This window comes from Scardinius erythrophthalmus, assembly GCF_964197995.2.
Source record: "Scardinius erythrophthalmus genome assembly, chromosome: 2".
In the NCBI taxonomy this organism is placed as follows: Eukaryota; Metazoa; Chordata; class Actinopteri; order Cypriniformes; family Leuciscidae; genus Scardinius; species Scardinius erythrophthalmus.
The window spans coordinates 1,754,753-1,780,387 of record NC_138222.1 but is presented as its reverse complement, the minus strand read 5'-3'; the positions used below and the strand labels follow the sequence as shown (position 1 = coordinate 1,780,387).

The following is a 25,635-nucleotide window of genomic DNA, read 5'->3' as shown; positions in this document are numbered from 1 at the left end:
TGCTGAATAATCCAGCATAAACCAGCATGAATTTCAGCATTCAGAACACCGTATGCTGGTGACCAACAATGCTGGATTTGTCAGCAGGGACATTGGTGGTGGCTGAGGGGTAATGCTGAAATAATTATTTAAAGTGTACTGATCTTTGATTTAATAGTGTTCAGTATATCCGGTGAATAGACCAATGCGAATTCATTCAAACTACAGGAAAACACATGATCAGCAGATCTTACCTGTAGCGTTTTTGCCCTCTCTTTCTTTCCATAGCCTTATGAGTGCATGGCTTTGGTCTTGTAGTGAATTTGGATTCTCATTTCTTATTTGATTAATCTGCTTCTCACTGAATTCAAGCTCTTGAGCCAATTCTGTTTGAATAAAATCAAATCGGTAATGAGTCATACATTTAATCCAGGACAACAAAGTATCCTTATGAAACAAAAGTGCCCTTATGACCGCAATGCAATATGTGTTGAAATCAGATAAGGTTTACATTAATAAAAAAGTAGGCATGACAACTATTGCAAATAAATGCAATCATTGCATGAATGTATCCCAACTCCATAAATAATTCTACCATTTTAACCAAGTACTGTACCTTATAAGAGTAGAGGTTCCCAAATTAAAAAGGAAAAAAACCAAGGAGCCTCTTTGTAGTTTATATGTACATTTTCTGTCTAGCTCTGTGAATATCTAAGCTCTCTGCTCACAGTAACAGTTAACTGAATTAATGTAATGACAAAGGTTCTGTAAGTAGCACTCATTTACCCCTTTTCCACCAAAAAAGATCTGGTTCGGAACTGGTGCTGGTTCAAAGTTAGTTCAACTTGCGAACCTTCTCAGAACCTGTTTGTTTTTTCCACTGACTAGAGAGCCCAGCAAATGATGTTGTTACGTCACTGTGTACGTTGCCATACATCTTAGCTTTCCCAGAAACGCTTGCGCCAACTTCAAGCATAACAATTACAATTGCGGACTACATCGTCTTTCTGCAAATGTTTTTCCTGGCTTTGCGATCCTATATTGGGGTCAGAAGAAGACGTTTAGAGCACATTTGTGCTGCTCGTCTGGATTACTATAGACAGAGGTTACGTTCGAGAAGAAGTTCGACAATAACCCTGACCCCGACGTAAGCATGACGTGGTAAAAGAATGGTTCTAGTCCAGCAAAGAGTTGGTGCCGCTTTGGAACCAATCTTCCTGGCCGAGAACCGGTTCTTTGGCTGTCGAAACACAAAGAACTGGTTCGCGAGTAGGCACCGGCTCCGAACCGGCACCAGCACTGCCTTGGTGGAAAAGGGGTACGAGTCATCGCAGCAACAAGTGCTCTGCGGCAGCCAGTTAGGGAACCATTGGTATAGAGGTTAGCAGCTTACCTGACCAGCTGAAACCAAGGTGGTCTGCTATTACAGCCAGACGCCCTTCTTTCCTGTCAGCCTCATCCTGAGGATCTACTGCAAATTCCAGCAAAGCAGCAAAAGACATATAAGCACACAAATCTAATACTAGAAGTCATTACAAATAATTGTTTACGGCACTAAGTTAAATAAGGTCACTGGCTTTCTCATGTAAAAAAATATATAATTTTTTTTAATTATACTTATATATTTAATTATCTATTATTAAATCAATATTTCTAAGCAAATATGCTACAGAAACCATTATCAGTATCAATCATCAATGAATACTATGAATAACTGTCCCAGGATTCGTGAACATTATAAAAACTGTAATATCAACTGCACCTCACAACTGATGTTTTAAGTTGAATTATTTTAGTCATAGACCTATATGCAGTCAGTGAATATACTGGCAAAAAACATTTCATAAATACTCAACACTGCATCAGGTTTTATGTAAATCTTGAGACTTATGTCAGATAAAAGGAAAAGAGACAGTCACAAACATAGCCCAAACATCAAAGAAGCACCACAAAGAGAAGCATTAGTTACAAGACAGAGAAGCAGCACTTTCATCACTGAGGTGCTGAGGCAGATGAGAAAGAGATAATGTGCCCCAAGAGATGGGGGATACCTTGACTTTGGACTTTATCAGCAGGGATTCGTTCCATCTGCGTCTCAACAGGGTTGTCCCATCTGGGCCTAATGACCAAGGAATCCTCAGGGAAAGGCATTTGCATGTCAAGCAAAGGTTCACTTTCTATTACTGAGGCATTGATGGTGCTGCTTTCATCATTAGATAAGGCAGCAGCCTCCTGTTTGTCTTTCTCTGCCTGAGCCAAACTCTCCACTACCTTAGCTGCCTCATGGCTAATCTCTTCGAAAAATGCAATAGACTGTTTGCTTGTGTCAGTGGGCAAGGCCTTTTTTTGTTTTGCTGGTGTGGAAGATAGAATTGGCTGACCAGGCTTTCCCCTGACTGGTAGTCTTGAAGGAAGTGTCTTAGTTGTGCTGGATAGGTCAGTGCTTGTTGAACGTCTCTGGTCCTTTTTGGTTGGTTTCTTGGTGGAATCGCTTTCACAGAAGCTCTTGGCTTTGGAAGACTTTGTTAAACTGGAGGTTATGGATTGGCCTGTCTCTGTGTCAGATTTTCTCCTTGTTTGAGGTTTTACGGGCAACTTCGACTTCTTATCCTTGGAAAGTTCTACACATTCAGACCTGAGGGAGCTGGCCTTAACAGGGATTCGGGATTTTGGTTTCTCCTCCTCTTTGGAGGTTGGCATATCTTTTCTAGTCTTAGATGATAGAGAGGCTGCACTTTTAGAGACAAGTTTACTTTTAGATTCTGTCTTTTCTGGGATTTTGGTTTGTTCTATAACTGAGTGCTGATCATCTGGGGGTAAATCTGAGAACTCTTGGTCCTGTTGGGAATGAACTGATCTAGTAATAGTTGACACTGCTGTCTGAACATTGACTATGACCATATCAGAGTAAGCAGGATCAGATATTAAATGTCCCTCACTCATTTCTTTGTCTGATTTAATCTCTGCTGTTTCTGGTATTGTTTGGTCCTTCTCTGAGGTTTTGGTTGAGGTTTTAGACTTTATAACATCTGACTTTGTAGCTGCAGCCAGATTAACCTCAGTAGGAGAATGTACAGATAAATCTGCAGGCTCATTAGAAAGGTCATTATTCTCCTCTTGTTTTATCTGCAAAGAGAGGTTACAACCAACCTCATTCTCAGCATCACTGGATGCTCTACCAGGCCCATTCACTTCTTCTTCAGCTATGCCTTCTTCAATGGGTTGCTCTATTTGGTAAAATGCAAAGCCTTCCTCCTCGTAACTCCTTTTTGTCATGTCTATCGCACCACTTCTTGTCATTTCAAAAAGTTTTCCCTCTTGGAAGAGGAAAGGATTCTGTTCACTTGTTGGTGTACCCTCCTCAGTTGGTGTCCTTGCTGGTGTTGTGTCTGGAGTCGCTCCTTGGGAAGGCTGATCTACAACCAGACCCAAGACCTTTTGCTCTTCCTCTTTGACTCTTGCTGCAAATGCATCATCATCTTCTCGCACTGAATTCCAGGCGTCTGTCTCTGCTTTTGCTGTAACTCCTCTAGATTCAGTCTTAGGAGGTTCCTCCTCAGCATCATCTTCCTCTGTGTCATCATAAATACATATTTCTGGTTTAAATGTTTCTCTTGTTTGTCCAATAATAATTGGAATAGAATTAATATCTAGGCTGCCACTACAAATATCAACATAAGATGTCCCTGTATGCCTCATGTAATCACCTTTAATCTCATCTGTTACATTAGACTCTTCCTGACTAGGCAATATGTAATCAGCATTTTGGTAATTGGCTGCCTCGTTCTGCATTTCATCACTGTAAGTTTCTTGATTTCCTTTAGATCTTTTTAAGCTTTGCTCTTTTTGTTCATCAGTTATATTTTCAGCCAGATTGTTGTTGTTAGAGGCAGTTTTATTCAACTGTACTAATTCTGAATCAACATATTCTTCAAATTTCTCACTAGGAGATTCTTGAAGGTGTGGTTTTATGTTATGCTTTTCTGAGTCAGACTGAGGTCTCCTCATTGCTGATTCAGCTGAAGATGCTGCACTGTGGGCCATGGTATGTTGAATGTCCTCAGATGTTTGGGGGCTCTTACGTATACCTGCTGGAAAAGGAGAGGGAGGTTGTACTTTAATGATCGGTTCAACAGACCGTGCTATCTCTGATGCTTGGTTGAGTTCAGTAAACCCAACATCATCCACAGAGGATGTTTCATATTTGGATGTAAGCGCAAACAGTTTGATGCTCTCATCTCCTGCATCAGACGATACCAATGTCTGAGAAGATTCACTATCTTTTCTATTGTCCTTTTTGTCTTTTTCATCTTGTTCCATTTCATCAAATGTTTTTATTTTGGCAGCCATTTTAAACATCTCTTCCTCTGGAGTAATTGTCCTCTGTGTCAGGCCACACTTCAACTCATCATCTTCTACTGTCTCCTCTGGGATTACTGATGGCTTAAAGGGAACAATCAGGACCATGGGGTCTGGGGTTTTGGGATTGACCTCATAACTTACCTCTTCAGAACTTGGTGTGTCAGGAGAGAGAGGACTCTTACCCGAACTTGTCATCAGGGACGTCTGCTCGCAACTGTCATCGTCTGCATTACCCTCCTGTTCTTTGAGCAATCTACTACGCAAACTCTCTGGGGGGATTTCAGGGGCTTTGGAGGATGTCAGGGGGCCTGTGGTCACACTGGGTTGTTCTACTGTAGGTGGAAAAGTCAGGTTGGTTTTCATCTCTACAGGGCTGTTTTCTAAAGAGTCACAGCATGGGGATTCATTTGTTGGACTAGGCTCAATAGAGTCTGGGGTTCTATGGGAAGAGTTGTCTTCCAACACAGGACTACCTTCTAAAGAGTCTTTGTGGCTAATGGTAAAAGAGTCATCAGCTACTGGACTAAGGGTCTCTGAATCTTGGTGTCTAAGAGGCAGCACTAAACCACCATGATCCTGTGTAGCTGCCCTTGAGGCCAGAAAGTCAGAAGAGGTTGGTTGATCATCAAAAGATTCCTCATCGCTCAAAAAACTCTCTAGTGTTTCAGATGCTCTTTTAGTCAGTTTCCGAGATTTAGGTGGCTTGGATGACACAGAAACAATGTCATTATCAACAGAAGTTTTTTCATCCCCAAAGTTCACCCCCCTATTCCTATGAGGAATAGACATGGACTCACTTTTTGTTGGCTCATCCACTGCTTTGCTCAGTGCTGGATGATGAATTGTAGCCTCAGATGCCTGTTCATTAGTTGCCTTCATCTCAGTAGAAAAGGAAACAGATATTTTACTTGTCTTGACCTTAGGGGTGACTGCTACTGATTTTGAGGACTTTGCAAGTATAGACTGAGGTGTTTTTTTTGGTGATAATGGGAGGCCCTCGGGGCTTGTTTCTGGAGTCTCAGCCATGCCCTCATGTTTGTAACTTTCCTCAGAACTCAATGGGGCTTCCACTTCAGCAAGACTAGCACTGGGTGAGTCAACCAATGCTTCATGTTTAACACTGTCAAAGCTGTCATCAAATGCACTGTTCTCTGTACCATTATCAGGCAAAAGATCTCTGCCATGTTTGGACAAATTTTGAGGAATAGTTGTTGTCATGCTTGAGTGAGTGGAGGGAACTACTGACTCTTTTCCAGAAATCACACCCTCGCCACTCTTCATCCTTGCTTTTGTATCTTCTTCAAAGTCTTTAGAGTGTTTTATGTGTGGACTAATTGTGACTTCTTTTTCTTCGTGGTGATCTTCAGGCTTTAAAACATCAGGAGACCCTTCTTCTTGTGAGGGTGCTCGGGGAAGACATTGTGACTTTGTGAGTATAGCCTCGGGTTTACTCGCTGTTGTGTGTTCTGCTTTGGAAGATCCTTTGTGCTCAAAGAGGCCAGACTTTCTTTTTGAGGGGTCTTGGCCAGTTTGAAATGCTCTCATTAGTTCTCTTACAGACATGGTTTCTTCTAGACTTCCAGGCTCAGGCTTTGGTGACCTAGAAGGAGACTGTTTTTGGGGTGAAGAAGTTTGTTTTTTCAGGCCTGATGTTTTCTGGTCTTTGACAACAGAAGATGCTTTGCCTTCTGTTGCTTTATATGGAGGTTTTTGGCCTGTCTGTTTTTTATGACCTTTTTGTTCTTCCTCTACTTTCTTTTGAAGAGCCTTAACTTTCTCTTTAATAGAACCAATTGGTGTCTCCTCAACCACTGGTGATACAGGAGACTTTTTTTGGTCTCCAGGTACAGGTAGTAAGGCATCCCCTTCGTTACTTTCTTTTGTGCTCATTGATTGGGTTTCTTCTGTGTGTCCTTGAGGCCCTTTCCTCCTTACTGGCTTTTTTACTTCTGTTGTATGAGCTTTAGTGTCCTTTGTCACTGTAGGGACTATTTTTCGACCACCTCTGCGCAGAACAACCTCAGTGAACCGTTGCTGTGATGGAGTCTCATGGGATGTAGGCATAGATGTTTCAGGCACATCCAATAAGTATTCCTTAACTTCACCAGTGGAAACAGTGTCCATGCCAGACCAGTCCCTAGCACCCTTTGGTCTCTGTGATCCTCTGTTGACTCTAACTTCCTTTAGAAGTGATTCTTGAGATTCAAAGGCAGCCATCATTTTGGCCTCTTCAATTTCACTTTCTGACAGCAGAACCCACCCCTCATCCTTCCTATATGGACGACTCTCTGTTTTTGCAGACTCTTCCTTGTCAAATGTTCCACTTCTCAGAATTTCACTAACTTTCTCCAAATCCTCTTTGACTTTTTCCATTATCTCAAAAGGCTCTGCTGACACCTCCTCCACCCCCTTATCTAAATAATCCCCTTGCATAGGACCCGCTTTCTCGGAGGAATCAGTGGTCAGAATAGCAGTCATTTTGATAAGATCTTGTTTCATCTCTGACACTTCAGAGAGTAAATCTGGACTTGCAAGCGCAGGGGAGTCTCGGATCAAGTGTGTTTTCAGGAATGACGTTTCAGTTGTTTCAGTGTCTTCATCATCTTCCATTTGGATGACATTTAAGGAGTAAATTAACCAAAATTTAAATTAAAGGGACAGAGATTGGAAAAGGACATAAGGGATCAATTCAGAGCTTCAAGGACCAGAAGGCATCAAGATGACAAAAAAGGTAAGTGGAGTATGGGAGGATGAGTGGAGAGTCTACTGGACTTATGGGGGAATAACAACTGCAAAGCAAATACTACTAACCAAATCTTAAAGACAATGGAAGAATAAGCAGGAAACTTGTTTATCCACATTTGGTTCAACAGCGCACTCACACAAACAAAAAGACAAACTAAAGTGATATTTAAAAGGGAGACAAAAATAAGCCAACCCAAACACTGGGACATATAGTGAAAAACAGTAACACAAAGTAGACACCGCTCAATATTTATAACTCATGTCTACAGAAGAAGAAGACAAAAGAGAGAAAGAGAGAATTCAGGAGAGAACTCAATAAAAATGAACTCATCAAAAACAAGTCTTTAATGGTTTTTTTAAAGAAAGCCAGTGATATGCAACTAAAACTAAATGAATGTGAAAATAAAGGCATTTGTGCAAACATTTTTAACAGCATGTCATGGGGGCAGTTCCCTTAAAGGGACATCTTTGTACCTTATTTGCCCATAAAAGTTCATATAGTAAAGGGTACATATTACTACTCTAAGGTACTAAAAAGCACATTTAATGAGTAGATTAGGTACAAAGTTGTCCTTTTAAGGGTACTGCCCCAGTGACAAGCTGCTTGGTTTTTGCACGCGTTTTCAGACAGTGAACTGAAAGTAAAATATTGAAATAATTATTTTTAATATTAGTAGTGGCAATGTTAAACAAAGATCAGTACTGAAAAAATTCATACACACAAGACAGCATTCAAATGTTAATTCCTTGGTAAATTTGGTAAACTTGTTAGTGTGTAGTAAGTTTGATGTAGTAATAGATTTGGATTCTAATTCATACTTATACCTGAATATTAGCTTAATGTAAGAACTATACTTAAAGGTTACATTACATAGTGTGGTGATTGAAATATTCTCTAAAGCAATAGTAAGCAAACTATGCAATGTTAATATCCAACTGATGAAGCCACATATCTACAAAAAAGGGCATTGACTAGTTTAAACACAGGTTTATATGATTAATGTTTTGTACATTCACAGATAAAGAGAGGGAATCCTCTTACTGAGCTGGCGTACAAGTACACTTTGTTTATGTGTAAAAATGCAGGGGCACCAAAAAAAGGTACTAAGGAGAGAGATTACTACAGATGTGGATGGGAATCATAATTTGCTTTGCAGATTGTTATTGTGTTTAATGAAGGGAGTAGGGATCTAAAACAGTTGAAAACAAACATCACCACAGTATGAATGAAATTCACATTATGTGCAAAGAGTAAAAGAGACATTCAAAAACTTTTTTTTTCTATTCAAGATTCATAAACTGATCAGAATAAAACATTAATATATTTATATTAGGGGTGTAACAGTACAAAAAAAGTTTGGAATGGTTCTTTCGGTTCGAAATAGTGTTTTAATCGCTGCACGTGCGGAACTTCTTTTTCTACGAAACGTAATTTCAAACTCCGTTTTGTGCTCCAAACTAAATCATAAAGCAACATGGCTTGTTGTTTTACATCTTACAATTGTATACTTACCTGTAAATGTTACAGATTCACGCAAATATTTCCATTTCACATAAATGATTGTCCTGACAGCAAGCAAGTCTATGTTTACCAGACTTCAATGAACGAGTCAAATGGACAGAACGGATTGCAATGGGACCGCAATAAATGGGGCCGCCATTTTTGTGTACTGTTACATCCCTAATATAGCAATAGTTAACTCACTCAGACACAAGATTATTTTATAGAATGTTAAAATCATGCTTTGTAAGTTATTTTACAGTGGTGACATTCTCAGTTAGTAAGTTCAATGGAAAAGTGTCTGGTATAACACAACATATTTTAATTAATTTAACTCCATATCTTACATTTCTCAAGGGTTCGGCTCGTCTGTAAGGAAAAAGGGTGAAGAAAATTCAATTGTATACATGCATTGAATGAACAGACATCAACATTTTTTGCTTAAGATTGCCAATTTACTTTCTTTCTTCAAGCTATTTGTCCCCACATCATTTGATACAGCTATCACAGCTGGTACACCAAACAATAAACAGTTATGAGAAAATATGTGTAAACCATTTGGAATTATCTGTATTTCCTGCATGAGTGGCTTCTACAACAAACAAACAATCAAATAAACAAAACAATACATCCATGGAGCCATTCATGAAATTCTAAGGGTTTTGAAACACATTTTCTCATTATTACTGTTCACACAACAACTTATCTCTGTAATAATAATAATAATAATAATAATTAAACCCAGTGGGACTGGACAGAGTTTTGAACTGAGATAATGGAGGAAAGCAAAGGATCTTTTGTTAATTAAAGTGCAAAATGGCAGTTACCTCCTCATCAGGATCTTGTTCTGAATCTGATTCCTTTGAGGAGCAAGAAGCAGCAAAAGAGGACGAGAGCACCAGGTGATAGAGAGATGGACAGAGGTAGAAGAAAGACAGAAGGGGACAGAGAGAGCAGGCTAAGCAGTTTTCAGAGCAACAGAACATGTCTGAGGCCAGCCAGCGAGGCGTGGTGTGACGGGTTAGGTGCAACAGAAAAGCATTTATCAGCTGTTGATTCAAAAATGTTTTTAATAAGGGAAACAAATAGAAGGAAAAGATGGCTGTAAAATGAGGCCTTCCAAATATCCACAGCAATAAGTTGTGTAATTGACTCATTAAACTGAGTGTTTCCTCAACTGTAAACCTATGCAGATATTGTGGTATAAAGCAATCATTTCATGGCAACAAAATGAATGTAAGAATGCATGCAAACCTGCCATTAAAGCGGACAACATAAAAATGAAATTTTGTTGGACAATGCATTTTGTAGCATTTTGCATGAACTTACCTTTGAGTAAGCTGGCAGGCTGATGTTTAGATTGCATATTGCACCATGGGTCAAAGTCCTATAAGATCTGGGCTCTTTTGTGAAGGACAAGCGCCCACAAGGCTCTTGAGCGTTGTCTCGAATCTACAAGTGATTTGCCAAGTGTGCAGTTAAATGTCTGTATGGATCCTCTTATAATTCTACAGATATCTGAATGCATAGTTGACTTACTTTGATGAAAAGAGCCAGTCGGTTCTCTTTAAAGGCATAGAAGCTGAAGACATGATGCTGGCCACTTTTTGTTAGGGGAACCAGGTTTCCAAAGCAGTCTGCATATATTGGTTTTCCTTCTAATACCTAGAATGTAACCCATTAAATGATGTCAGTTCCACAGCGGAAATATTTCTTAATTATTAATAGTTAATACTACAAATTCTGATAGGGCTTACATTTATGCGGTTATGCATTTATGCATACATTCAGGATTTAGGATCTTAGAATAAATCAGGCACTGATGGCTTTATTAAAACCTTGGGAACCTCTTTCAGAGAAACGACGCAACAGAGGAGAATGCCTAAAGACCTCCAGATGCAGAGGTAAGCAGAGAAATCAAACTCTATTTTATAACTAGAGCTGATTAGGCGGCGTACCTGTGTGTTAACAGGAATCTATTGCAGCAATACCCACTCAGAATTCTTAGCTTTCGATATTTGGATGAGCAAGGCCTGTCCATTACTCACCTCCACATCTCGACTACGTGCGACTTCTGTGAAGTTTTCTTGCTGCTCCAAAGTTTTATCCATTTTATCATCAGTCATACAGAAACAGCGCAATCGAGCCTCAATAGGGTCATGCGTTTTGGCAAAGATGACGAATTTGGCCATGTAAGGTACACAGATGATCTCACGATACACCTGAGTGGCGAAGTTCACAGACTCCTGTACTTGCCTGCAGTCTATCAGCCAGAATCTGATGAGGAAAATATGGGAGATATTAGTGCCTAACTTATGTGTGAGCTTCAACCAGGATTGGCCCATTTACCCAAAGTATACTTCAGTACTTCGACGCGAACTCTAGCGTATCCTCACAGTCAAACGCATAGTTTCCTCCTCATCCAGTCTCTGCATTATTTCTCTTCATAAGTTATGACTGATAAAAATGTCTTTGTACTTTATTAAACTAGAGTTGTAGGTATTTCGTTTTAAATTGACAAAACAATTTAGTGCAAAGGGGCATGTGCACGCTGAGCGTACAGACTATGTAGACTAAATTTGGTGAAGACTAAATTTGCGTCACATATACGGTAGCGCACCCAATCGTACGCGTAAACACTGAAGTATATTTGGGCTTTACAAAGGGAAAATTCATCATTCAAAACTTATACTCTCCTGTTGCTTCTAGAGAATATACCTGGCAGACACATTTGTGGTAAAAGACACAGAGTCATTGGTGAATGTTAATGGTGTAGTCCCAGTGATATCCTCCCATTGAGCAGGAGTGGTCCCACCTATGCATGGAAGAAATGGTTTTGGTTACAAAATACAAAAATGTTGTTGACTACAGCAAATGTCTTTTATTTTTAAAGTTCATGTTCACTTGTCCTTGTCAATTATTTCATTCTCCTGCCCAATACAGTGCAATGCAGTTTTAAATATATGTCACTAGAGGAGGGGCTTCAGTATGCTGTAAAAAACTGACTTTGTGAGGAAACAACTTAGCATTTAATTGGGGGCAGAATACTCATGTCACTCGTGTTACTGTAACCTCTCCAGTTCTACTCCACCCACTCAGAGCGGGATTAGAACCAGCATCTCCAGCATGGGAGGCAGGCGCGCTAACAAGGATGCTAAAGACTGCAGTCTGTTGCCTCAGTCACTAGCGTGCCTCTTGAGGCCAGGGGAGTGAGGTTTACCTGGTCTCAGTTACACTCACCCCCTAAATCTCACTCCCATCCGGGTCACGGCACCAAATGTAACCGGTCCTACTCAACCCTCTCCCAGCAGGGTTTAGAACCCGCGTCTCCAGCATGGGAGGTGGGTGCGCTAACAAGGATGCTAAAGACCGCAGTCTGTAGCCTCAGTCGCTAGTGCGCCTCTTGAGGCCAGACGAATGAGGTATACATGCACAGCTCTTACTAGCTTGCTTCTGTAACACTCAACCCCCTAAACCTCACTCCCATCCGGGTCATGGCACCAAATCTAATCAGAGCGGGATTAGAACCTGCATCTCCGGCATGGGAGGTGGGTGCGCTAACAAGGACGCTAAAGACCGCAGTCTGTAGCCTCAGTCGCTAGTGCGCCTCTTGAGATCAGGGGAGTGAGGTTTACATGCACAGCTTTCACTAGCTTGCTTCTGTTACACTCAACTCCCTAAACCTCACTCCCATCCGGGTCACGGCACCAAATGTAACCGGTCGTACTCAAGCAACTCCGAGCGGGATTTGAACCGGCGTCTCCAGCATGGGAGGCAGGCACCAACAAGGATGCTAAGGACCGCAGTCTGTAGCCTATGTTGCTAGAGCGCCTCTTGAGGCCAGACGAGTGAGGTTTACATGCACAGCTCTCACTAGCTGGCCTCCGTTACATTACACTTAACCTATGAATGGCTTACTTACTGTATAGTTGTCTCCAGGGTTCTGAACCGGTTCAAGGAATGAAAACAAAATGAAATTTTAACAGGAATATAAACAAAAGTGAAATCAATTCTAATTGTTCTGAACAGATATGCTTTTTTGAAATTAACTTTCACTGATTAATAAAGTTATTATATCATTCTGTTTATTATTTTATTTTGGCAGTGATCCAATCATGAATTTAAATTCGCCCTATGCAAATGCGACGTGAGTGAAATAGCCGCGCTTAGCTGTCAAGTCATTGTAGGTTAGTCGCTGGCATTAGCTCTTGGATCTCAGGAGTTTTTCCGAGGAAATGTCACCAACCATTAAAGCATTACATTAAGTGAAAATGAATGGCAGGTAATATCCAGCATGATGTGTGTTTTGAAACCAGCAAAAATTGCAGGTTAGTGTACAATCACTACTAATCAGAAATTTTTATTTTTATTTTTTTAATAATCAATCACCAAGGCCCAGTTGTTCAAAAAGTTTTATTTTGGATCATATTTATCTAGATTTGGGAATCCCATGTTTTGCTCTCCAGGATCAGGTAATCCATTTTACCTTTGTGCTGGTTTTTCAAAGTAAAATAGGATTGGATCACACTTTTTCAGATGACCAAATCTAGATTACCAGTGCTTCAAATGGGGTTACATTTTACAATGTAGGCTGCTAGCTGTGTACAAAACAACAGGAAGAATGAAAAATAGTGTTATTAACCGTTTTCAGAACGGTAATGTTTCAGAGGAAACGCAAGAACAGAAACCTTAAAATACTGATTCTGCTCGGAGTGAATGGATTTATTTTCTAGCCCCCGTTTTAAAGCCCTGGTTGTCTCTGTATATTAAGCTGGATGGAAAGTGAAAATGAGTATATCCCGTGTGCTTTCTCACCTGTGATGCTGCATAGCAGACGTAACGTAGGAGTATCTCCACCTCCAAAGCCGCCGAGGCCCGAGTCAGCAGAGCTCTTCGGGACAGGGATGGTCATGGTTATGGGTTTATGGAATTTCCTCCTCCGTGGTTCCAGAGTGACTATAGGGCTAAATGTGGCTTTATTACCCCAAATCTTCCTCACTACATCAACGCTCATGGGTTGAGCCTGGCCAAGTAGCAAAGGCAATAATCAATAAAATGATCACAAGAGCAAATTAATAATTTAAAGCATCTCATTGCTATCGGGTCAAACCTATTTCAATATTGTGACTGTTAGCAACAAAATGCTAGCCTGGAAATCCAGACCTAAATCTGAAAGAGTAATGGTCTGGCATCAACTAATGAAAATCGGCCAGCCTGAGGGGCACCAAGCATGCATTTGAAAATCACACTGCACGCAATTGGATAACACTACGACCAATCACAACAAGCCCAATACGCTTAGCTACCAGCGGAGCTAACTGGTAGATTAGACTCTTGCCGTATCCGGTCGGCGAAACAGCAAAAACGCCCTCCTTGCAAAGGAACGATTCGAGCAACGTCTTCTGTTCCTCTTTTATATAAAAAGCCAAGTCTAACTCGTTCATTGTAGCGGCCAAAGCTGTTTCAAACAACTGGTGTTAATCCATAGCCATATCTTGCAATGTTTACAAAAGACTTCGACGTCTCAGCGCTGTCGTCATCTGTTTAGCTCGCCTCTGGCCCGCCTATATCAGATAACCCAATGTGATTGTGGATACAAGAGTAAAGAATAAACTCGCTGAGCAAATTCAACGTGTGCTCTCGTTAGAACTCTGGATTTCCAGGGTAGCAAAATGCATGTGAAAGCACTGATTCTACATTCCATGTTTTCCTCTGCAAAAACAATTGTGCTACCTGCAGGCCGACACGGATGCGTTTAGTGAGCGCTCCCTCCGGGAAGACGGCCTGTACTTGAGGAACCACTGTGCTGCTCAGAACTCCACCTTCTGGACCAATGAGATTACTGTCCTGTTTAATCCGTGAAACCACAGCAAAATACTGTGGAAAGTCTCGAGTGATAATGCGACAGATGCGCTTCTTCTCCAACTCTTCCGGTGGGTCCAGCCCTGAAATTTAAGATGGATATATTGTACAGCATCTGTCCATTTCTTATATTTATTCAGTAGTGGACACAAATCTCTGCAATGGGAGGTTATAATTTCCCAGAGAGCAAAATAGTGTCGGCCCAGGTCGGCCCACATCTGGTACACATGGATTCCACACGGCCCAGATGTGGGCCGGATCTGGGCCGACACTATGTTGCTGTCTGGGTTGTATTTGATCATGTGTTTTTTCCTCACCCTCGTCCATGCCGTTGAGGATCTGGTTGAGCTCTTCTTCTGTGTACTCGCAATGATGCTCTTTCCAGCTCTCTCCAGTTTCACTGCGTAAGATCACCAGCTCCCTCTCCTTCCCTCTCAGAGCCGCAAAGTGAGGGATCTCCACAATCACAGGCCTGAGACCCGGCAGGAGTTACAACAACGTTATTCATACGAATGTCTACAATTTTGTCCTACAATTAGGCTAATAAATTTCGCTTTAAATCACTGTGACAAACAGTCTTGAGAGGCTTATACATTAGTATAATGGAATAGTATAATATACTGAAATGGGCAGAAATTTCTCATTTTATTTACTTGTTTCTTGTTCAGTAATGGTAACTGCTAAGATTAGCAACAACTGGATACAATAAAGTCTATATCATGTATAAATAAATAATGTGTTTTACATTGTTTCATTTCAGTTGCGTATTTGAAAAACACAAAAAGAAAAGAAAGTTTATCAAAAGTAACTGGACTTGGTTTTCAATTACTTTAACTTCAGTGCGGAAGCACATTGATATGCCCAGATCTACCAAGTCTTGATACTTTTGATTAAAATTGTAGTGGATATGGTGTGGCCTAAATAAATGAAAACTTTCACAAACATACAAAACGCCATAACAATATGCACAATGTTATGTTCATACCTAAAAAATGCACACAGCCACAGAAACTCATGCTTCAACTAAAGTAGCACAGCAAATGGCAAAACAAAGACAAGCACAAACAACTGGGTACAAACAGTCACCTAAAGGAGCTAAAGGAAACACAGATTGATGATTCAGAATAACACACTTCTGACAAATCACTAGAAATACTATGTTTTGGTCATGAATTTCCCAAACTTGTGACCTTTTGATGGCAAAGTATAGAAGTATAATCACAATCTGTTGATTAACTTCAACAAGTTTGGAAACAATCATGAGTAATCAAGGCTAAAATGGAAAATAAAAATGACACTAGGGTTCATCTACTGTATGGTACCACTGACGGCTAAACGGAGCCACTTTACAATGAAAGCAGAATACAACCAATGCAATACAATTATAAGGAAGATAGTGAGAAAGGAGAAAGTGGGGTGTGGGACTGGCATCCATTGGTTGTTTCATGTGTCACTCCTACCCCAGAAATTTTGTCCCTGGCGGGCCCAGTTGCAGAATGCGGCTAACCAAACTCTCGCCCTCATTCAGAGGGGGCGGGGCAGTGGGGAGGTGGAGCTTACTGTCATCCAATAGCAGCAGTGGGAAAAGAGAGCATAGGTGGCATATTGTCGAGTTTGTTTTATTTAGAAGAACTTTTCTTGAAACAAATGAGAGAGAAAAACAACAACAACCCTGGAAGGGTTTAAATTTATCTTTGTAAGTAGCAAGTAAGAGTGAATTACCCTTTAAAAAAGATGATTCTCCATGTTTAGTTTTCTAAAGTCTACGCTAAAAAGTCAGATCCATGCCAACTCTCCGGACAGCAACATAGTGTCAGCCCAGATCCGGCCCACATCTGGGCCGTGTGGAATCCACGTGTACCAGATGTGGGCCGGATCTGGGCCGACACTATGTTGCTGTCTGGGCTTGTGTCATGATTCATGAGTGTTAAAACAGAAAAATCATTTAAACATCATCAATAAAAATGTCAATAGAATTGGCTCGTTCGTTCTGCAGAACAGTTGAACTGAAATAGTCTGTTTTAATCAATTAACGACAACATTATTGAACTATTTGTTTGCATCATCAAATCATAATGTTCGTCTCCAGATGGCATTAGGTTTATTACTAGATTATGCTTTTGCATGTAAATGAAACTGATTATATATTATTCCTTGTGTTCATTTAGTAATAAAAAATCAGGAAAACATGGCTGAATTTGATTTCTTTCATATCCAAAATTGAGTCTATAACCCTGTCCCAGATGGCACACATGAGCTTCAGTGTGAGCACACTTCTGAAACCTAAACTGACAGACAAGACACTCTGCAGTCTTGTGGAAATGATGGACACTCATGACTACAAGTACACATCAACTCTGTCATTTGGGAGAGGCTAAGTTGAGGAACTCTATCAGACCGCTGACCACATGTCTGCCTTGTCTCCTCATTGACCTTGAAATTCTGCTCTGTCAGTTCTACTACATTCAGCGCTTCGAACGACAACAGTTCAACTGTGCATTTGAACAACAGTTTTCTCGCTCGTGCTCCGACGCCTCAATGGATACTCTACCCAAAAATTAAAATCAGTCCCAGATGTATGTATCCCAGACAGCAACATAGTGTCGGCCCAGATCTTGCCCACATCTGGGCCGCGTGGAATCCACATGTACCAGATGTGGCCCGGATCTGGGCCGACACTATATTGCTGTCTGGAATGTGGCTTTCTTTTTTCAGATGTAGATAAATAAAGACTTTTTATCTCCGTGAGTCCATTTAATGCAAGTGTCAGGGACCCCTAAAGTTTAAAGAGCCAAACAAAGAAACCCCAGCTAATGAATCAATGTCTTCTTCACAACAGGTGTGTGTGTGAGAAAAATAATAATATTTGAAACTTTTTAAACTATAATCCATCGCTTCCGATCAACTGTCATACACACATTCATGAGTTTATACTTTATGTAAATGTCAGTCAAGTCAAGCCGACTTAATTTATATAGGGCTTTATACAATACAGATTGTTGCAAACCCAAACTCCATTAGGTGACAGAATGGAAAGTGGAAAGTTGTTGTAAAAGTAATACCAGAAATTGGTGTTGTATTGGATTACCATCGTGTTTGCTTTGTATGGTTTTTGATGTGTCAACTTTGAGGGTTCCATCCAATGCATTATATGGACTCACAGAGATGGACTATTTTTCAAAAAATCTTTCTTTGTGTAGATCTGAAGAAAGAAACTCATCTAGGATGATATGAGGGTGAGTAAATGATGAAAAAAATGGGTGGAGTAACCCTTTCAGAGAACACGGTTTGTGCCTTGGATCACACAACTGTCGTGGTTACAGCAGGGTGTGCCAGTCGACAGTTTTTGAGATTTCAGGGTCCTGCTCAGGAAGGTCTGTAGCAGAATAAGGAACAGAATGAGTCTATGCCCCTCATATCTCACGGGCTTATTGGCGACGTGGATATTTTTCGATCTGCTCAATGTCAGGCAATGGTATAGCCTAATATGGGCCTCAGTGGTCACTTAAGGCGGGCGTAAATGGTGCGATTTGTGCTGTTTTACGAGCATGCAGATTATTTTTTTCAAGTTGAAATCGGTGATGCTCGCATGGTCATGGCTCGCAGCGTGTGAGAGGAATTACGAGCCGAGACGAGTACGTTACGAGCACCTCCCGACCTCCAGATAATTTGTTATCAGATAAACATGTTTAAAAATTCCTGGAAACGTGGCACCAAAAAGGGATTCATCATTTGGAGGACTGTTATAAGGATGGATGCCTAATGTCTTTTGAGGACCTAAGGAGGAAATATGATCTGTCCAGCAGAAACTTCTTTTGTTATTTACAGTTAAGATCATTTCTTAAATCTGTTTTGGGACCTGAAATGACTTTACCCACGCTCAGCGATCTGGAAAAACTGCTTCATGAGGGTAACACACCTCGTCTTATCTCAAAAGTGTACTCCCTCTTCATGGAAGATGCTTTAAAACCAGGTTTACATAAATCAAGTGAGAAATGGGAGTCTGACTTGGGTGTGACAATGGGTACAGAGCTCTGGGCTGAATTGTGTCAAAGTTTAACTGCCACTCTTAATTCCAGATACAGGCTGACTTATTATAACTTTCTTCATCAAACCTATCTTACGCCACAGAAATTACATAAATATAAACCTGAGATATCTAACCTGTGTTTTAGATGTAGTTTAGAAGAGGGTTCATTTCTACATTGCACTTGGTCATGCACAAAACTTAACACATTCTGGCACGACTTCTCTGACATCATGACCAACTCCTAGGACTACATCTCCCATTAGATCCTCAAATCTGCTTATTAGGAGATACTACAAATATTGATACACGATTAAGAAAAGCTCAAAAGAGGTTCCTCTCACTGGCCCTGTGCGTTGCAAGGAAGTGCATCGCTATCACATGGAAGTCGGACTCTCAACTTTCCATAGGAAGATGGGTTTCAGAAATGAATAGCTGTCTTCCACTTGAAAAAATTACATATATACTCAGGAATGACTATAATAATTTTACAGAGATGTGGCAGCCCTATTTAGCATATATGGACACGTTGTCAGCTCCTATGATGGACGGGTTGTAGTCTTTACAAGCTCTTTGTTGTCAGTGCTTACTGTTGTCTTCCCTGCCTCTCGAATTTTTTTATTTTTTATTTTTTTTATTGATTAATTCATTTGATCATTATTAGTACTAGTATTATTTTCGGTATTTATTCATTTTATTTATCTATTTACTATTTTTACTATTTTTGTTTGTGTTTTCATGTATATTCTGGAATTGAAAACTGAAAAATAAAATATTCTAAAAAAAAATTCCGGGGAGTCGGCCCGATTTTCACCAGCGTATAGGCCACCTATGGCCAAATCATACACAACCACGTCACAGGCTAGATCGATGGGGCTATACTGCGCATACACTGTCTCACACACACACACACATACATCTCACGACCTCCCGAGTGTCCGAACTCGCACCATGTACGCCCGCCTTTAGTGAACCAAAGCCCTCATATTCAGGCTTCAGCCATTAAACACCTCTCTCACCTCATTAGGTGACTTCTGCAGAATATGCCTTGTTGGGTTATTTGAACCTTAAAGAAGAGCATTTTGGTGCTGCCCACCTCATTTCAACTGAAGTCGGAGCGCAATGGTTGGTTGCTCCAATTTTATGACACCAACAAAGAACGGCGGTTGACGCTCAATAAAGGGATTTACACGCTTCTGAACTTCACTCTCGAACACAGAAAGTTCCTCAGGTTTGCATTTGGGGGCAAAGTTGTCCAATTCAGGGTTCATCCTTTCAGCCTGACCTTAGCACCTCCTACCTTCACAAAATACATAGATGCTGCTCAGGCTCCATTGCGACTCCAAGGGCGAATGTGTCTTGAATTTCCACAGTGACCACGTTGGTAATTTCATTCATTGGAACGTTCACTGTGCATGGCTATTCTTAAGTAGATTTTACATTAGTTGTACACTCGCTATTGGGGTGCATTATGGGATTGAATGAGTGCACTCGATAATGTCCACTATGGTTTCAGACACCACTACAAAGGGCTGTCCACCTCATATAGTGCGCCATATGTAGGGGCGATTTTGTATACAGCCCAGGACTTGCACTATAAGGACTTTCTGTAGATTACCATTCATCAACTGTTAGTCAGAAAGGGAAAAACATATTAAATAAATTTAAGAAGGGTTCTTTTTTGAGGGTGCAATGAACTTCCCTGCAAGCCATTAAGCCAAAAAAACAGGTGGTACAGCCTTGTTAGATACAGAAAAGCAGAAGCAGCATCAGTCATTTTGACAGGAGGTGAGTAATAAAGGCAGCAAAGAACAAATGTAGACAAACGTACATTACTCCATTAAATCAATGCTAGAGGTAAAAAAAGTGTTATTTTACACTGTAAACCAGTGGTGTAAAACTCCGCTCCTGGAAGGCCACAGTCCTGCAGAGTTTTGCTCTAACCCAGCTCCAACACACTTGATTAGCAGAATCAGTTTGGATTAGGGTTGATGATAAACTCTGTCAATAAAACTTTTGCATAGTCCCAGGTATCTGATTTGTTCTTTTAAGCTGGCTAATCAATCTCTCCTCCCTATCTATGCAACCATATATATATATATTTCCTTCTTGACCTGGTCCAACTCAGTACGGTGTGCCATGAGGGTTTTCTTTACTCCTCCTCCTCCCCAGCACCACCTGTCTAGATCTGCTACGGGAGTTCTCCTGTACTTCACCTTGTATCCCAGTCCTTGTAAACCTGAGTGCGTTTCAGCAGTACACTTCCCTTCAATTGTTCCTACACTCCATTCTTACATAACATTTAGTTTGTTTATTTAAAAGAGGAATTGTCTACATTAAAGCTAAAAGGGGGAAAAAAACTTTTCTTATTACAAGGTACGGGACTTTACAGTTCACTAAATCTAACAAAAGTTTACAAAGTTCATGGCTTTAAAGGGGCTATATGTAAGCATTTTACATGTAGTGATCACTTTTTATTGCCAATGTGTGAACAGCTTTAACGAAACTTAAAAAATTAGGCCTTCCCCAACTTCCTAGGCTGTCCTTCCTAGCCCCTTTAAATATATATCCATTAACTTTGTTTGAGGGGTATAGTTAGAAGTGATGATTCTAGCATGTTTGCTGAAATCCCACTTTTGATTATGTAAATTACCCAGCCCGAAATGTCACTTAAAACTAGCAAAGTATTTCGATGGGTGGTTTAACGTGTAAGTCAGATAGTCCCTTCATATATAAATGGACGAATTTGGTACAGGTTTATACTTGTACACAACAATTATTCCAGCGTAATCCAGAGCACTCCAGCATTGTCCATTGACGAAAAGTCAATAATTCAAATTTTCAATATAAAAAAGATCAATATGTTCATCATGAGTTTAAATTGTGATGAGGCTCTGAAAGCATTCACTATCCAGATAAACTCACACCAACGGTTGCTTACCCAAGGAACTGAGCTCCAGAGGGTCCAACCTCGATCAGCCTGCTCGCTAGACCGTCTCCCTCGACCATGGGGGGCATGCTCGCCAGTCGGTGTCTTTTGACCAGTCTACATGTGACTCGAGTCGGGGCGCTGCACTTCCGCGGTGGAATGAGAAGCCGTAGACCATTGTGACGACACCCTCGCATGGCACCGCCTCGGGCGTCCACCATGAAGCTGACTAAGAAGCTGCATTGAGGATGCACAAAGTTAAAATGCATTTGAAAAAGTGATACCATCTTAAGATTAAGGAAGAGTAAAAAAAAATGCATGTCATGGAATCACGCCGTGTTCACATACTGTTTTAATGCCATAGCCGAATGTTCAATAGAGCTGGTCTCATTTACATATTTTCTGTCAGAAAACTGATCGAGTTTGATATAGTGGCTCGCTACATGTTAGCCAGCAGTCCAAGAAGTCGCTAGATTTGTCAGTAGTTGCTTTTTTTGAAAATAAGTCAATAAAGGGGAGTGCAAGAAATCTAGTGACAGAGTCGCTTAATTGACAACACTGAACACACAGATGTAATACATGTATATAATCATTATAATTTAATTGTGACTAAAATGTCAAAAAGCAGTAACTAAGGGTCTGTTTACACCGTTTTCAACTAAAAACATAAACTTTTTATGCGTTTTGGCCGTTCGTTTACACGACAACAGCGTTTTGGGCGCCTGAAAACGCAAACTTTTGAAAACGGGTTTCAAAGTGCAAGTTTTTGAAAACAGTCTCCATGTAAACAACAAAAACGCAAATCTCTGAAGACGATGACGTCATGCATATGTGTATTATGTGTTCAGTTTATAGTGTTTCATCGACATCTAGTGGCCTGGCAGCAGAATACAGCGTTTTTAGTCGTTTTCCCGGATCTTTGTGAATGGGGATCGTTTTGACAATGGTGTCCTCTAGACTCACAGGAAAAGCGTCTCCGTTTTAAGCATATCGTTGTGGTGTAAACGTACCTTAAGTCTGTGTTTTGGTTCTTTGAATTTAGATTATTTGCCTGTTTAGTCCCTGTGTCCTTGGTTTCTATGGTTACTTATTATCTTTCCTTGTTTTATCCCTCAATAATACGGATTGGTTTTATGATCATTTTATGTTTCGTTTTTTGGTGTATTTATAGTCATTTTTTAAAGTCACAGTATATTGAGAAAAGGTATTTTGTATCCCACGGCAAACAAACTAAATATTACGTGATAAGTAATGGATAAAATATAACAGAAGAGAAATTAATTTTAAGGTTTTACATGTGAAATCATTTGAATCAAGTTCATGTAAACGAATCAATTACATTAAACAACTGAAAAAACTGAAAAATACTATAATCTCCATGATCATAAATACATAGTATCAAATTATTAATTCCATGAATTCAATATTTATAAGTATCCATAAATGAGTATGTCAATAAGGTTGTTCATATGTAAATAATTTAAATATTAGATGCTGTCAAAATATCAGTATTGTACATTTTGTTGTCTATTGTGTATGCAAATTTAGATAAGTGTATGTGTGGTAGAACCATACATGCATACGAATACCCATAAGAACACACTGGATATTCAAATGCATCAACATCATCAAAACAACACATATCACAGTTTGATTTTCATGCAAACACACACAACACCTGCACAGATTGTCTGGAAATATGGTTTAGAGATACAACCCTGGACACACAACATGCATGAAAAAAAGTGTCATGTTCATGTAATTCTAATGTGAATATAATATAATAATAATAATAATAATAATACTGGTGCACTGTTACGGCAATGTACATATTTCTATTTCAGTAATTATACAACTCAAGTAAAGACACATTATCCTGATCTTAAACATATACTTAAGTGGTAGTTAATTTAATTTTCAATTGATCATTTATTTTGTTATATAGTTTGTTAGATGAGTTTTGTCAGTTACAAAATCCTTGACTGAAAAAAAAAACATTTAAAAAAAGAAAAATAAACAACAAATATTGTGTTAGTCTCCAAGATGAGTTTGTGAAATGAAGGACAACATTCAGATGACTTCAAACTTGCAGTGCCTTTTGGCATCTTTAGGGTCCTTTGATACAGTTATTTTAGAATATTCTACACCTAAATCTAAAAGTCAAATATGTTAATGCAATAAGCCTAATGTATATATATTACATATAGAATTTGATCACAAATTGTAATACTCCAAGAGGCATAGCAAGAAGACACCAAACTAAGTGACGCTTGTGCACACTGAATGAAGCAGAGGTCAGAGGTCAAATGACACGTCACGCTAGTCACCTGCTATTGTCATGGTCATGACATGGAGAACAACGGCTGAAGACCAAAAATACCATCCATCAGAGAGAAAAGTCAGAAAGAGAGAATGAAGTTTGAAAAACAGAGGAACTTACAGTAATGATCATAAAGCAACTTTGCATTTGCAAGGCCGTCAAACTGTAGGTTTCTGGTTGTTAAAGACTTGTGCAGAATATGTATGCATACTTTGCTTAAAACCTTAGGCAATACCAGGAACAAATATTCAACTGTGATTTAAAAGAACTGATAAATCGTTCACAATAAGACCAGTAACATGTATAAAGAAAGTGGATTTTGATTCCATGTTGACTGTCAATTCAAAGAGCTTCAGGATCTGTATGTGAGATTTAAAGAGGAGTTTTTCATACCCAGAATGAGCAGGACTGGAGGAAAGTGCAATATTGTCCAGGTTTTCCATGTCCCAGCTCAGTCTGTACGAGTCCGGCTCATGTTCTCTCGCGAGAGAAGACACCTGGAGTGGAAGAAGAGTCTCTGTTAAACTGGGCGAGAACTCAGTGTGAGACAGACACGAAACACAGAGTTCAAGAAGCCAGAATCTGTAGAAGAAAAGTATTCATGCAAGTGTCTGCCAGAAGGACAAACAAAAAATAGAGGCAGTTTAAGTGCTATTATTTTACCGGCAGCGGAAAAGTGTACATAGCAATAAAAAGTATTTTCTTTGCACTAAGTGTAAGTAGTTGTTAGATACCGTTTGCACATCGGTGTATTGTAGTGTATTATATTATAAAACTGTGCAATAATAACAACATATTCAGTGTATGATCATATTTATAAGAATCATAAATGGATGTCGCTTTATTGTATCGCTGAAGCCCTTCCCTACCCATTAAACACTATAATCCCAATATTAAATATCTGTTAGGCACTTTATTTCCACTTTTCGAATACTTTCTTCATTTTGATTTAAAATAAACTCCTCTCCAAACTGATTTGCGATGGAAAAAGAGAGAAGAATGAGTTTGGTGAAAGGCGGATTCAAGTTCGAGTCAAAAACGAACATCACAGGTTTCTTCTGTTATTTTGTCTGGACCAATCAGGCACTGGTGGGCGGAGTCAGTGTAAACAGCCTCTGCAATTGGTGTAAGTAGACACTCTGTATGTTAAATTGCTTATAGAGTATAACGCTCTAACTAAGCATTCTGTTATACAGCGTATGAAGCCCCGCCCCTTTTCAGCGCCGCACTCGTTGTCTTTCTTTATTTCCACTGCGATCTTACGTATTTATGAATGAACTGCTCGTTTTAAAGTCTTCTCAGTCTACTGACATTTGTTAAGACATCTGCTTTAAACATTACAATGCATAGTGTATAGTGCGTCATTTGGGACACAACTTATAACTTTGAATTTGTTTCTTTTGTACTCAATTTTATGACTTTTAAAGACAATTATTTTTATTATAAAGCCCTCATATGAAAACACTCAAAATTCTCAACTTCACCTGATGACTGTACATCATTTCCTCCACCATCCCATAATGCTTTGCAGGGTAGTAGCTTTGATGAGTGGGTGTGTAAGACCTGTCCAAACTAAAGGAAAACACCATCATTACTGAGGAGAATCCATCCAGAGTTCCCAGAATACACTGTATTAGAATTATAACACCGGCTCATCAGAAACACTCACTGACACTGATTTCTCACATACCTTTGTAAGCGACTATGTCAGCGTTAGCAGAAAGAAGAATAAGTGGAATAAAATTAAATGTATACATTTCCATTTAAAATGTAAAGCGTGAGATACAGTCAAACCAAAAATTATTCAGACACCAGATATAATTTTTGATATTTCTTTACTAGCGTGATCAGGACACTATAGTTCATTTATGAAAGTGAGGAGAGCAAAATAAAGTAAACTGAGACATATT

At 39.7% G+C, this 25,635-nt stretch overlaps 2 protein-coding genes across 22 annotated transcripts in view; both read right to left on the bottom strand.

Moving 5' to 3' along the window:
- Nucleotides 1-25,635, bottom strand: part of ank2b (ankyrin 2b, neuronal) — a gene marked incomplete at its 5' end in the record, with an annotated part of 169,627 nt that overhangs the window by 19,062 nt on the left and 124,930 nt on the right. For 17 of the 21 annotated variants that reach the window (XM_081358698.1, XM_081358699.1, XM_081358683.1 and 14 more), the window contains 14 exons: nucleotides 234-365; nucleotides 1,373-1,450; nucleotides 8,935-8,956; nucleotides 9,917-10,039; nucleotides 10,127-10,252; nucleotides 10,636-10,864; nucleotides 11,306-11,402; nucleotides 13,403-13,610; nucleotides 14,321-14,532; nucleotides 14,767-14,921; nucleotides 21,418-21,642; nucleotides 23,733-23,768; nucleotides 24,119-24,222; nucleotides 25,210-25,297. In XM_081358698.1, coding sequence (XP_081214824.1) covers nucleotides 234-365; nucleotides 1,373-1,450; nucleotides 8,935-8,956; nucleotides 9,917-10,039; nucleotides 10,127-10,252; nucleotides 10,636-10,864; nucleotides 11,306-11,402; nucleotides 13,403-13,610; nucleotides 14,321-14,532; nucleotides 14,767-14,921; nucleotides 21,418-21,642; nucleotides 23,733-23,768; nucleotides 24,119-24,222; nucleotides 25,210-25,297 — 1,835 coding nt within the window. The remainder of the gene's footprint in view (nucleotides 1-233; nucleotides 366-1,372; nucleotides 1,451-8,934; nucleotides 8,957-9,916; nucleotides 10,040-10,126; nucleotides 10,253-10,635; nucleotides 10,865-11,305; nucleotides 11,403-13,402; nucleotides 13,611-14,320; nucleotides 14,533-14,766; nucleotides 14,922-21,417; nucleotides 21,643-23,732; nucleotides 23,769-24,118; nucleotides 24,223-25,209; nucleotides 25,298-25,635) is intronic. The other 4 variants (XM_081358687.1, XM_081358700.1, XM_081358684.1 and 1 more) reach the window with 1 other exon arrangement.
- Nucleotides 1,897-7,084, bottom strand: LOC308686459 (ankyrin-2-like). Its single transcript, XM_081358706.1, has one exon. The coding sequence runs from the start codon at nucleotides 6,949-6,951 to the stop codon at nucleotides 1,972-1,974; it is 4,980 nt and encodes a 1,659-aa protein (XP_081214832.1). The 5' UTR covers nucleotides 6,952-7,084; the 3' UTR covers nucleotides 1,897-1,971.

Coding starts and splice junctions, on each gene's coding strand:
- LOC308686459 (XM_081358706.1), bottom strand. CDS start 6,951: ATGGAAGATGATGAAGACACTGAAACAACTGAAACGTCATTCCTGAAA.